Below are 13101 nucleotides of genomic sequence, written 5' to 3'. Positions count from 1 at the left end.
GGAATTGTCTACACTGACTGGCAGCATCTCCTCATGAGTCTTCTCCCAGCCCTGCTTGCTGGGGATGTCCCTGGGGACTAAGCCTGGGACCTTCTGAACTATAGCCCTTCTCCGCCCCTCACGGCGACCCCTGGTGGATAAAGCCACGTGAAGGCCAGTTGCAAGGCATCAAAGGGTATGGGCACTCTGCATGCACTCAAAGGCACTGCAATGGTATTGCTAGAGAGTGTTGCGATCGGGAAGGGAGAACCCTGTACCTCTGCCACCTTAAGCTCCTTGGAGAACGAGGTGGGATATAAATGCAAACAAAGAAATATTTTGGACTACAACTCCCATCAACCACCATCAGCTGGGGCTGAGGGGAATTGTAGCTCAGAAACCTCCAGGATGAGGCCCAAGGTTTCATCATACCTGCTCCGCCAAGGCACAGAACAGAAGAATCTGGCGGACACTGGTGGGGGTTCTAGCTAAGGGTCCATCTAACCCACCGGTATTGTCTGCTGTGCTGGCAGCAGCTCTCTGGCCAAGGGTCCTTTTAAGGGGGGGGGGTGCCAGGGATTGAACCTGGAGCCTTTGGCATGCAAAGTGGGGGCACTTCACCACCGAGCAGATCTCCCCCCCCCCATGGCGCCTGCTATCAGAGGGGTTCCAGCCAGCCAGGTTCTGCACAATGGGCGTGCCCAATGGACTCCAGTGAGTCGGGACCGTGGCCGAGACACTCGGTACTGCTCAGGATAGGAGGCTATTTCCTTGCAACGGTAGAAAAAGCTGAGCACCTGCCAGAATAAATGTCCGGACTGCTGGGATTTAAACAAAAAAGAAATCTTAATATTATTTTTATTCCTTTCCCCTGGGATCTTTGGAAAGGGAAGTGTCTGCTAGGGTTAGAACTTTTTTACAACCTCATGTTCCTGTAGCTTAGTTAGATGAACTTTTGCCTAAAAACAAAGGAATGAACTGTCATTTCCAAACCTTTTGAAAAAAGGTCACCCTGAAATCAATACATCGATATTTGTATATGTAACTGTATAATGTATTATGCATAGCATGTATACAGGAAAAATAGAGCTTGCAAATTTTCTAATACATGTACAATGTTTTATACATGGTTCATCACTTCTATTGCTGAGAATAAATTGAGGATCTTGTGCGACATTGTAATGATTATGATTATGATTATATTTATACCCTGCCCATCCAGCTGGGTTTCTCCAACCACAATTGTATATTGCCACAGAAAGAAATATTAAAAATTAAGAAGTTTAGTTGTTTGCCCAAAAATCTTTCCCTATAGACCAATATTTGGATTCTTCTTGAACATTCGCCACAGTTTTAGGAAGTTCCAGGCAGCTGTAAAAGTTATAAAGAGTTCCATTAAGTTTTTAAAAGTGCTGATAGTTATGAGTAGTAACTTTACATATACAGTGTTTCCAACTTTTCATTTCAGGGCAACCTTTTTCCATAACTGAGAATAATTAGTCCCTTTTTCAGTGTTTTTAAGCAAAAGTGCATCCCATTATGATACAGGAAATTGGTATACCCCTAGTGCCCAAACAAACACACAGACACGCCTTCTTGGCACTGCCTGCTTTCATCCACATGCCTTGGGATATGTGTAGAGGGTGCTTCTGAGCATGTACAAAGTATCTCCCGCACACATACACGAAAACCCTATCTCCACTGGCTTATCACACAGCTCACCCATAAGCATGTCTGAGTCTGTATGTGCAACTGGAGATGGTGAAGGGACAATCACCCTTAACAAAATTTGAAAATTACAATGGGTAGAGCAGGGAAAGGATTAGATTTTAATTATACTCTATATTGTTTAATGTAGGTTATCAATGGATCTATGGAACCCCTCAAAAAGATATGGGAACTATATATTTGCACACAAATATGGGGATATTTTGGGAAGGACGGGAATAAAATTTGGGAATCACAGTTCTTAAAATCTGCTTCCAGATTTCTTTGGGAAAACTCCTTGAAATCATTTCACAGATGGTATTGCACTCCTTTGCAAATGTCAAAAGTATTTCCTTCTTTATCACCTACTAGTTGGAGGGACTGCAATAAACTTCGTACATATTATCATTTACTGTAATTTGGTGCAAGATTTTTGGAATTTATTCTTGACATGAATGATAAATATTGCTAAAGAAACTATTGTTCGTTGCCCAAAATTAATGTTACTGAATATTTTTGATGATACAAATGTAAATATATTGTCAAAAGAATTGGTCTTATATATGACCTTGGCAGCATGAATAAGACAGTTTGAGCATATAATGCCAACTGTGGCTCAACTGGCTGCCACTTAGTTTTCAGGCCCAATTCAGTGCTGGTTTTGACCTATAAAGCCTTAAATGGCTCAGGAGCACCACTCCTCAAGGGATCCATAAGCTCTGAGGCCCTTTTTCATGTGGCCCCTCCACGAGAGATCCAGAGGGCGGCAAGATGAGAAGTGGCCTTTCCTGTGGTGGCTCCCCACTTGTGGGATACTCTCCCCATGGGGGGCTAGCCTGGTGCCATCTCTACATATCTTTAAGTGCCAGGCAAAAACATTCCTCTTCAGCCAGGCCTTTGGCTAATTTTATTATGTTTTTAGATATGCTGTAAGTCACCCAAAGTGGCTGGGGAAACCAAACCAGATGGGTGGGGTATAATTATCATCATCATTATCATCTGTGGCCTTTTAAACTGTGGGGGGACATTGTTTTTTAATTGTTACTAAGGGATGTATTTTTTGTGATTTTATATTGTACACTGCCCTGTGATCCTCGGATGAAGGGCAGTCTAGAAATGTAATTAATTAATTAATTAATATTAATAATAATAATTGCAACTCAGTGGAACACAGCCCAAAATCTTACACTGGACACTTTGTACCACACACTCTGGAATACAGCTTTAATGGAGAGAAGCACACATATCTGAGATTTTGAAGACGAGTAGAACCTCCGGACACTTTATATGATTTGGCATTCCTTTATGACATAGGCAACAGAACCATCATTTTCAAGACAACCCTCATCGCAAGCCTGGCAACTATGGAACTAGCCTTAATGATCTGATAAAATTGGTAGTCTTTACTTGGGTTTTGTTCGGGGGAAGCCAAAGGGTCGTCTAGCCCAACCCCCGCAGTGCAGGAATCACAACTACGGAACCCCTGATAGGTGGCTCTCCAACCTCTGCTTCAAAGCCTCCGAGGAAGGAGAGACCATCACCTCCCGCGGGAGACCCTTCCACTGTCAAACAGCTTTGGCTGTCAGAAATTTCTTCCTGATGCTGAGTCTGAATGAATCTCCTTTCTTGTTGCTTGAAACCATGGGTTCGGGTCCTACCCTCCGGAGCAGGAGAAAACAAGCATGGTCCATTTTCCATGCGACAGCCCTTTATGTATTTGAAGATGGCTCTCATATGATCTCTCTGTGTGTCTATTTTTATCTTGTTTTTATTATTTGAAACCCCAATTGGTTCCCGGAGACACGTGTCCTTCCAGACCTAGACTACTATGCTGTGGAGCAGCCTCCCGCGGGACCAGCGCCCAGCCTCGCCTCCTCCTTTCCACCCCATGGAGGAATTTGCTTTCACTTTATGTCTTTCAAAGCCGCTGCCCCATCCTGCTCTCCAAGCTGCCACGCCGCTGCAAGCTACAGGCAGCCCTCAGCTCTCCAAGGCAGGAAGGTACCCACGAACAAGACAGCAACCCGCAGCGGCAGCGGCAGCGGAAACAGAGCTGGAAAGTCGGGTTTTAAACTGGGAGTACCAGCAAATAGTGTGCATTGAATTGGTACTGCCGCTTTTTAATTGCTAGACTCTAAATGGGAAATATACCAATCTTCAGCTCACTCAGTGGAAACAGAGCTGGAAAGTCGGGTTTTTTTCAGGACTTCTCCAGCAAAGCGCACCGAGCATCAGGAATTGGGCCTGGGCAATGAGACGTGAGGAGGGACTTCTGTCAGATTTAATTATCGCCCTATTGCTAGCCCTTTCTCAAAGAGTCAGCATTATGACGCGGGGGGTGGGGCGGCGGGCACAAAACGCTCTTTGGACATAAGAGCGTCAGAAGAGGCTGCTCAGGCATTTTGCCTCAAGAACATAAGAGGAACCCAAGCGGGGGGGGGGGGGGCATCCAGCCCCGCATCCTGTTCTCACAGTGGCCACCCAGATACCCCCATGGGAAACATGCAAGCAGGATCTGAGCATGTCTGAAAGCATTGCTGCCACTGATAGCCTTATCATCCTGCATGAATTCATCCAATCCTCTTTTAAAGCCTTCCAGGTTGGTTACCATCACTGGCTCCTGAGGAACCACAAGAATACTGTCATCATTATCCGACTTTCCCAATGATAACGGCCTTAGGGGGCCTCCACTCAAATGGAACACTGAATTAATAGTAATAAGGATATTGTGGCTTGCAACTAAGCTTGGCAGCATACACAGAAAAAGCACTCAGCTCCTTTACATTTTACATGGTCTCACTTCCAAGAGTCCTTGCAGGGTAAGATCCCTGCCCTTCTTCTAGAGACCCACATGGGACACATGGAAACCCAGCAGAGGGAGAAGGGGGGGTGGAATACTAGGGGACGGGGTGGGTAGAGGGGAAAGAGGCTAAAGATATAAAGGAAGCACATCTAGAACATCTCAAAAAGTCTCTTTTAAACCACCTGGCACTGTTCTTTGGGTGGACGCTGTGTGTGGAGGCGCGCTCTTTTCAAAAACGCGCCTCCTGGCCAGGGAAGGTGTTGCATTCTAGGCAAGAAATGAATGTATACCTATATGTTTTGCTTCCCCGCCCCCTCAGAGGTAGAAAAGCAACGGGGGTTAAGAGGGGGAACGAGGAAGAAAATGGCTGGTAGGAGTCAAGTCACCAGTCCTTCCACCCACTCCCGCCCACGTCAAGTCTCACGTCCCCACATCTTGTTTGGGCTGGAGCAGAAGCCCTCTTGGCCTAGGTTAGCTCAGAGGCAGCAGCATCCAGGACATAGGCTGGATGTCAGGATCCCTCCCCCACCCACTTGGCAGAAGGCACTTTCCCGTCAGCACCTACCTTCTGTGTTGCAAAGACTCACCCCCTCCCGCCCGCCCAAGACTATGCCAACTGGAGTCACCTTCGAGTTTCATGCCCACCACAAGGCACTTCTGGAACCGGCAATAGGGACACCTCTTGCGTTGTGTCTTGTCGATCTTGCAATTCTGGCTCTCCATACAAGTGTAGTGCTTGTTATTCTGCACCGTTCTCTTGAAGAAGCCCTGAGGAGGAGGAGGAGGAGGAGGAGAAGAAGAAGAAGAAGAAGAAGAAGAAGAAGAAGAAGAGGAGGAGGAGTTTGGATTTGATATCCCGCTTTATCACTACCAGAAGGAGTCTCAAAGCGGCTAACATTCTCCTCTCCCTTCCTCCCCCACAACAAACACTCTGTGAGGTGAGTGGGGCTGAGAGACTTCAGAGAAGTGTGACTAGCCCAAGGTCACCCAGCAGCTGCATGTGGAGGAGCGGGGAAGTGAACCGGGTTCACCAGATTATGAGTCCACCGTTCTTAACATCTTAACACCACATCTTAATAAAATGTGCGGGGAAAGTGTGAGAAGTTCAAGGAGTTTGGAAGTGCGAAGAATTCCCCACAAACGGGGATCACAAGTGGGTCCCACACTCCTTGCCTTGAAGACCCCACCCTGCCCAAAGCAGCTGTCACTTGGGAGGAGAATTCAAAAATGCTCTCTGAGTATGCCCAGTGGAACTGTTTACGGGATCACCTCTCCTGGTATGCCCTGCAGAGGTCCTTAAGGTCCATGAATAATCATAGTTTAGAGGTCCTGAGTGTGGGATGTGAAACACAAGAGCAGTCAAGTGCAACATTCCTAGAGTGAACATGTTTACACATGGGGAGGGATGTTTGTCCAGCCAGCAGGTAAACTTCCTGTTTCCTTCTGGGCTGGGACAGACTTCCTCTGCATATGACTAGAGGTGGGTGTGGCCTCACCTGTGCAGGTAACGACAAAAGCACAGGGTAGGGCAGCCATCTCTCTCTCTTTCACCACATGCATCGAAGACACAACATCTACTAAGCCAAAGATGCCCTCTTGGCTTCCCAAGAGAGGACAAAGGGACTGTCTTCTTAAGAGATACAGTGGTACCTCGCAAGACGAATGCCTCGAAAGACGAAAAACTCGCAAAACGAAATAGTTTTTCGTTTTTTGAGTTGCTTCGCAAGACGGATTTCCCTATGGGCTTGCTTCGCAAGACGGAAACGTCTTGCAAGTTTGTTTCCTTTGTCTTGCAAGTTTGTTTCCTTTTTCTTAAAACCGTGCATTCACTTCTAGGAGCAACTCATAGCACGCGGTGTGGTAGCCTTTTTTGAGGTTTTTGAAGACTTTGGTGATTTTTGAAGCTTTTCCAAAGTCCGTGCTTCGCAAGACGAAAAAATCGCAAAACGAAAAAACTCGCGGAACGAATTAATTTCGTCTTGCGAGGCACCACTGTAGATTCCAAGTGTATGTTACTTCATTAAGCTAAGTCTGCCTTCTGGGATCTGAATGTGAACAGAATGTGAGTAAACTCTTTTTATACTTTTGTAAAAGACTGTGTTGTCTCTTCTATTTTATGAGGGAATAAGGCGAAATTACCAGAACAGTTATTATAGAGGCTTTAGCGAGCCTGAGCAAACACTGCTGTTGCAAACTTAAAATAAAGGGGAATGTGTTACTCTGCTGAAATTGGGGAACTTGTTAACACAAGTTGGATAAGGATATAATCAGACAATATATCCTCTCCTGCATCCCTGAACATTCCCACACTGGGCCCTAAGGAAATCAGATTATCCTCCACCAGGGCCAGGGCCTTCTCAGTGATGGCTCTGACCTGGTGGAATGCTCTGTCCCATGAGACCAGGGCCCTGCAAGCTTTAACTTCCTTCTGCAGGGCCTGTAAGACAGAGCTATTCCACCTGGCCTTTAATTTGAATTCAGCCTGATCTTTTATTCCCATCCCTTCCCTCCCTCTCCCCTTTTTATGAAGATTACCTGCTCTGGGATCCCACAGCTCATTCTCCCCTGGTCTCCTCGCTGGCCCAAATAGGACTAACTCAGCCAGCTAGCCCTGGTGATCATCTAATGTTTGTTGGATGGATTTCCCCCCAATTGATTTTTGAATTCTGAATTTATTGTTATTCACGTTTTGTACTGTATTTTAAGCTGTTTTTTGTTGCCTCAATTAAGTGTTTCAAATTAGTTGTTAGCCGCCCTGAGCCCAGTTTTCTGAACTGGGAAGGGTGGGGTATAAATAAAAATTTATTATTATTATTATAACTCTCGCTTTAGTACAGTAAATATGCCAGACCTTCCAGAGCAGAGCCTATGATTCTGAGGAACTCACGGTGAGCCTGACACAGATGAAGCTCGGGTGCAGGAGGGAGAAGACTGTACCACCTGAGGCCCTTCTTCGTTTGCCCCCTCCACTGGAGACCCAGAGAGCTGCAGTAGGAGAACGGGCCTTTTCAGTGGTGGCTCCCCGCTTGCTGAATGCTCTCCCCAGGGAGGCTCGGCTGTTGCCTCCAATACATATCTGTGGCGCCTGGCGAAAATGTTTTACTTCAGTCAGGCATTCAGCCAATTAACATTCTGTGTCCTTTTAAATGTGTTTAGATAGCTAGCTCTGCTCCTTGTCTCAAAACCCAGTTCCCTCTGGCGCTCTTTGGGACACAAGGGGGGCAACTGGGAAAGCGGCAGGGTGGAATCGGGAGACCTGAATATGTGTGAGAGTGTATCCCACTACACATGTACCAAAGCATTATGATCATCAACTCTGCTCTGGGAAGGGTGACTGTAACCATTTTTGCATCCTTTATCACAGGTATCTGAAGGACATAGGTATCTTCAAGAAACAGCAACACTGCAAAGGGGAGACCAACCTGGCCCCATCCGTGGGCCAGTCAGGAAGCAACTGCTCCAACACTTGCTTTCCTCTGCCTTCCTCCTTGTTTATTTCTTTTGTGCCATGTCTCTCTGGTGGTGAGTCTGTGGGCATAGACTGTTTTTCTCTTTACAGCTGATAGATACTTTGGGGCCCTTTGTAAGATGATAGTGATACTATTAGTAATCATAAATCCATTTAATTTCCCTCTGATTTCACAGTTAACGTTCTCTCTGTCTTTCGATCATTTTATTTGTGTGCTGCCTTTCCAAAGTTAAAACCATATTCAAGGCAGCTTACAACATGTAAAAAAAACCCACACAATTACAAACATTCCAAAGTAGTCATAAACAATAAACAACAACAACAACAATCTCTAAACAATACCACAACCCAAGAGTCATGTCCCCATATGCATCTGATGAAGAAGCTTATACCATGTTAATTTTTTTGGTCTTAGCAGTTCAGGAAAATGGAAATCTGCTTCATACCTAGGCAGAACTTTGGTTCACCTGACTCAACACTGCCTGTATGGACTGGCAGCAGAGCTCACAGGCAGGGGTCATTCCCAGCGCTACTTAGAAAAGCTGGAGATCGAACATGTGGCTTTTAAAATAAAATAATAGTTTCCACGTTTGGATGTTTGCTTATTATAAAGTACCTGTTGTAAATTATCACAGTTTGGAACTACATGCAGAAGACCACACATTGCACCAGGAGTGAAATCATATCATATCATATCATATCATATCATATCATATCATATATCATATCATATCATATCATATCCACATGAGGCAGCTCAGAAATGGAAGAGGGAGACGTTTGAGCAAAGCAGGGATGGAGCAACGGTGAGAGGAGGAGGGAAATGTGGCACAACTGGGGAGAGTTTCAGGGCTGAGCAGGGACAATAACCGGAGCACCCTGGACCCAAGCACTTGATAGCAAAGGGTACAACTCCCACCACCCCTAACCAGTCCAGTGGCCATGCTGACTGGGGCAGAGGAGAATTGGGAGGCCAGGGACCCCTTTGGGGACCACAGCTCCAATATAATTAGCATCTAATCAAGCTGTCCCATTCTGGCCCCCACCATCGCCACCTCCCTGACTCCTATCAAGGAGGGGCGACAAGCACCCAAAACTCTGAGGTCCAGCTCCGAGGGCCTTCTGGCAGTTCCCTCACTGCGAGAAGCGAAGCTACAGGGAACCAGGCAGAGGGCCTTCTCGGTAGTGGCGCCTGCCCTGTGGAACACCCCCCCATCAGGAGATCAGTAATTATATAACATTTAGGAAACATCTGAAGGCAACCCTGTATAGGGAAGCTCTATAAGGTGTAATGTTTTACTGTGTTTTACTATTTTCTATATATATACTGAAAGCCACCCACAGAGTGGCTGGGGCAACCCAATTAAATGGGCGGGGTAAAAATAATTTTTTCTTATTATTATTCCAATTCCATCACATCACATCACCATCACCACCTCCACATAAGGAGAAGAATCACATTATATTGTGATTATTTTAAATAAAGCACATTTCCGCAAGTCATTTTGTCTTGTGAACTTCTGCACGCCGCCGATGACGTCACAACCTCAGGCAATTAAATAAAAAGATCTTCGACTCAGAACAGGGTGGGCGGCTCAGCTCCAGGGATGAATCCCTAGAAGAGGTGGCCTCACCCTGGGGAAAGGGAGCCTCAAGAGCGCACCTCTTCTCGGAATGCAAGATGGGCACGGTTCCTCGGTTGGCTCCACTGCCCACGCCCCCTCGCTTCAACCCCGGCACCTGTCTGCAGATACCCCATGCCCTGTGATATTCTGCCTCCTGGAATCTAACCTTCAGCCAGGATGTTAAACTGCAAGAACCACGGGGGGGGGGGGGGAGTTCAGTGCCGGCTTACCACACAATTGTTAATTCTGAATTTCAGATTGTTGTAAGCCGCCCTGGGACCTACTGGTGAAGAGTGAGCAATACATTTAATAATTCTAATTATAATTCTGAAGTGTAAGTGAAGGAATACACTTTTTCCAGCGAGAGACTGAGACAGGGTGGCAGATGTTTCTTAAGACTAGAGTTTCTCACAGGACCTAAGTGGCAACCCACCCACCCCCGCAAGGCGCTTAGGGCATTATCAGTCCCCCAGGGAAAGCGCATCTCCCTTTCGCTGGTGGTGAGGGTAGGGGCGGCCGGGCCTTCAAGCTGGAGCTGCCGATTCCCCCCCCCACACACACACACATGATGAGGGGCACCTCCGGAAGTTTGAAGAGACTCCATGGACCTTGCCCTTCCTTTGTGGGAGCCTCAGGACAAATGTGACAGACATACCCCAGACACATCCTGGTAAACTGAGGCTTCCTTCTTTGGGCCTCTCCCTCCCCCACCTTCCTTGATCCTACCATTAAGGTGGGAATCTCAAAAGCACCGTCTCAAAACAAGCAAGCAAGCAAGGAAAAACACCTTTAGAGACAGCAAGGGAGGATGGGGGAACTGGAAAGAAACTAAACCGAACTGAACGAAGAAAAACAGAATAATGTCTTCCCTCACCCGGCAAATAAATAAATCCACAAAGCAGAAAAATGACCAAGAACAGACATTTTTATTTTATTATTATTATTAATAATAATAATAATACCCCGCCCATCTGGCTGAGTTTCCCCAGCCACTCTGGGCGGCTCCCAATGGAGTGTTAAAAACAATACAGCATTAAATATTAAAAAACTTCCCTAAACAGGGCTGCCTTCAGATGTCTTCTAAAAGTTGTGTAGTTATTTATTTCCTTGACATCTGGTGGGAGGGCGTTCCACAGGGGGCGCCACTACCGAGAAGGCCGCCTGCCTGGTTCCCTGTAACCTCACTTTAAAGGGATGCCCTTGCTGGGTGTCATCATTTGGTGGGGGGGGGGGGTGGAGGGCAATATTCGCCTCATTCCCCCCCCCCCCCCATTTCTCCCCTCGACTCCAGGGAAAGAGGCGCGCAGGGTCCTTGGGCGTCTTTCGCGCAGCCATATATTTTCCCGCGCCTAAAAATATACAAGGCACTTTCTTGGAAAATAATTGCCATCACATCCACACCCCGACGTGCACATGCTGCTCACCGGAAAGCGTCCCCAGATCCCCAACCGCCAAACGCTCCCCTAGGTTCAGTTTTTTAATAATATTAACTGCTAAGACTTGCGGTTCCCCAAAAGACGAATCTCCTTCATTGAATCACCTTTTGAGAACTCCAGACCGGGATGCATTTTCCCGGACACATTTCCTGATCGAGTCGCCCGCAAACCAGTCGATTTCGTTTATTCCGGAAGCATTTTATTCATTCTCAGATAAGATTTCCAAAGAATTCCTACCGCACATTTTTCGAAAAGAGTTTTAGGGACGAAAAGGCCGCGCAGGGGAAGCATTTGCCCCCCCCCCCGGCCCCCACCCCCTCCCCAGAACAGACTTAGGGAACCTATCGCTCCTGAATGGGAGTGACATCAAATCGGCGTTACATGCGATTTTGGGCGCCGGATCACAGACTCCTTAAAACTCGCGATCCGTAAAATCGGGGTTCGAAGAGAAGTGATAAACATTCGCAGTCCTCCTGTGGCCTCTAAAATATCACAAATGATCAAAAACAAAAACCCCAAAGGAACTGAGGCCGTATTGTGGGTTCTACAGGGCGAGTGTTGTGGGGCTGCGCTACAGAGATGGGCCCGAGAAAATTAAGATGAGTGACGGCTTCTACAGGTCGAAATATGTACCGGGATTTTCAACAGAATATGGCAAAAGTTCTGGGGTTAATGAAATACTGTTCTGAAGCGCTGGGTAATCCAGAGTTCGATGTGGATGGCTTGGTGCTTAAGAAAAATATATTTAACAATAATTTTGGAGCTATTTTAATCAATATAATGATTTGCATTTATGTTGCTAATATTAGTAGCATGGCTTAATTTTAATGATTATTTTTAATAATACTGAAGCAGTTATCACTATTTCATATAACCATGAAGCAGTGATAGCGATAATAATTCAAATTTTGTTTGCATCCTAATTATTTCCTTTTCAATCCTGTACTCACCGTTTTGCCCTGCAAATATTTGTAAACCCCATCCCTAGCCGAGAGATGAACCTCTTTTAAATACGCACGTCCAGCGTCATGTATTAAAATACGCCACCATAATTTTCTGCACTGACGGTTTTGCTCCGGGGTGTTTTAGGGCGCTGCAGTTAAGAAGCCCAGGGCGATAGCCAATTTTCAATGCGGCATTTATTATGATAATCCCATCCGGGGGTCATTATTCAGTCGGCGGGTGGAGCGGAGTTCATTGGGGCAGGGGGAGCCTGCATTTTTTTTAAAGAAGGGCATCCGACCCCACAAGCCCACGCTGCTGCCCTGAAACATTTTTGGGGGTCCAAATTTGGGGATCCCTGATCTCAAACCTCTTCCCTCTCTCCTTCCTAAGAAGAAGACCACTTTCTCGACTGTGGAAGGCAGTCCCGAGCGGGTCGCTGTCCCTCGACGGCCGGCCCTTACCTTGCAACTCTCGCAGGTGAGCAGTCCGTAATGGTAACCGGATACCTTGTCCTCGCAGACTGGGCAAAGCTCGTCCAGATCATCGTCGTAGGAGAAATCCATCATCTCCTCTGAAAGTAGGAGAGCCGGGCAGCGTCTGAGCCTTAATCGGCGGTGATGGTGGCGGCGGGTCCGGGACCTAAGGGCGGACTGGCAGCAGCACCGACCGACCGACCGATGGGCAAGGGAGGGCAGCCGCCTTTATAACTAGGCGGGGAGGCTGCGCTAGCCCAGTCTCTTCCACCGCCTCTTGAGGTGGGGGGGATGGGGGTGGGCGGGAGTAAGAAGCGCCCAGCCAAGGAAGGAGGGCGCTGGGGAGTGGAGAGTTAGGGCTCCATTATACCCATGGGGTGGGGCGTCGGGAGTCAGAACCCCCACCCACCCGATGGGGGCAGTGCTTCCCCCCCCCCCCGCCTTTTGAGCAGATCTCCGCTTGCCCCACCTCCTGGCGCAGCCCGAAGACGAAACGTCCCATCCTCATCAGCCCAGCTGGAGACTGGCTTCCATGCACTTGAGGCCCCGACGGGGCGCACTGGCTACTCAGGAGCAACAGTGGAGGCGAAAGGGCTACATTGGCTCCCAGTACATTTCCAAGCACAATTCAAAGTGTTGGTGCTGACCCTTAAAGCCCTAAACG

The 13101-nt window shown here is 47.3% G+C and overlaps 1 protein-coding gene across 1 annotated transcript in view; it reads right to left on the bottom strand.

Annotated features, from left to right (window-relative positions):
- The window catches only part of LOC309333214 (steroidogenic factor 1-like), a gene marked incomplete at both ends in the record, with an annotated part of 48077 nt that extends 35547 nt beyond the window's left edge, over window positions 1-12530 (bottom strand). The window contains 2 exons of the mRNA XM_081846633.1: window positions 5116-5257; window positions 12426-12530. Of these exons, the coding sequence (XP_081702759.1) occupies window positions 5116-5257; window positions 12426-12530 (247 nt within the window). The remainder of the gene's footprint in view (window positions 1-5115; window positions 5258-12425) is intronic.
- Between the last annotated feature and the right edge of the window lie 571 nt (window positions 12531-13101).

This window comes from Podarcis erhardii (assembly GCF_964252035.2).
Source record: "Podarcis erhardii genome assembly, chromosome: W".
Taxonomy (NCBI): Eukaryota; Metazoa; Chordata; class Lepidosauria; order Squamata; family Lacertidae; genus Podarcis; species Podarcis erhardii.
Note: the sequence above shows the minus strand (reverse complement) of the source record. Positions and strands in the feature narration are given on the sequence as shown.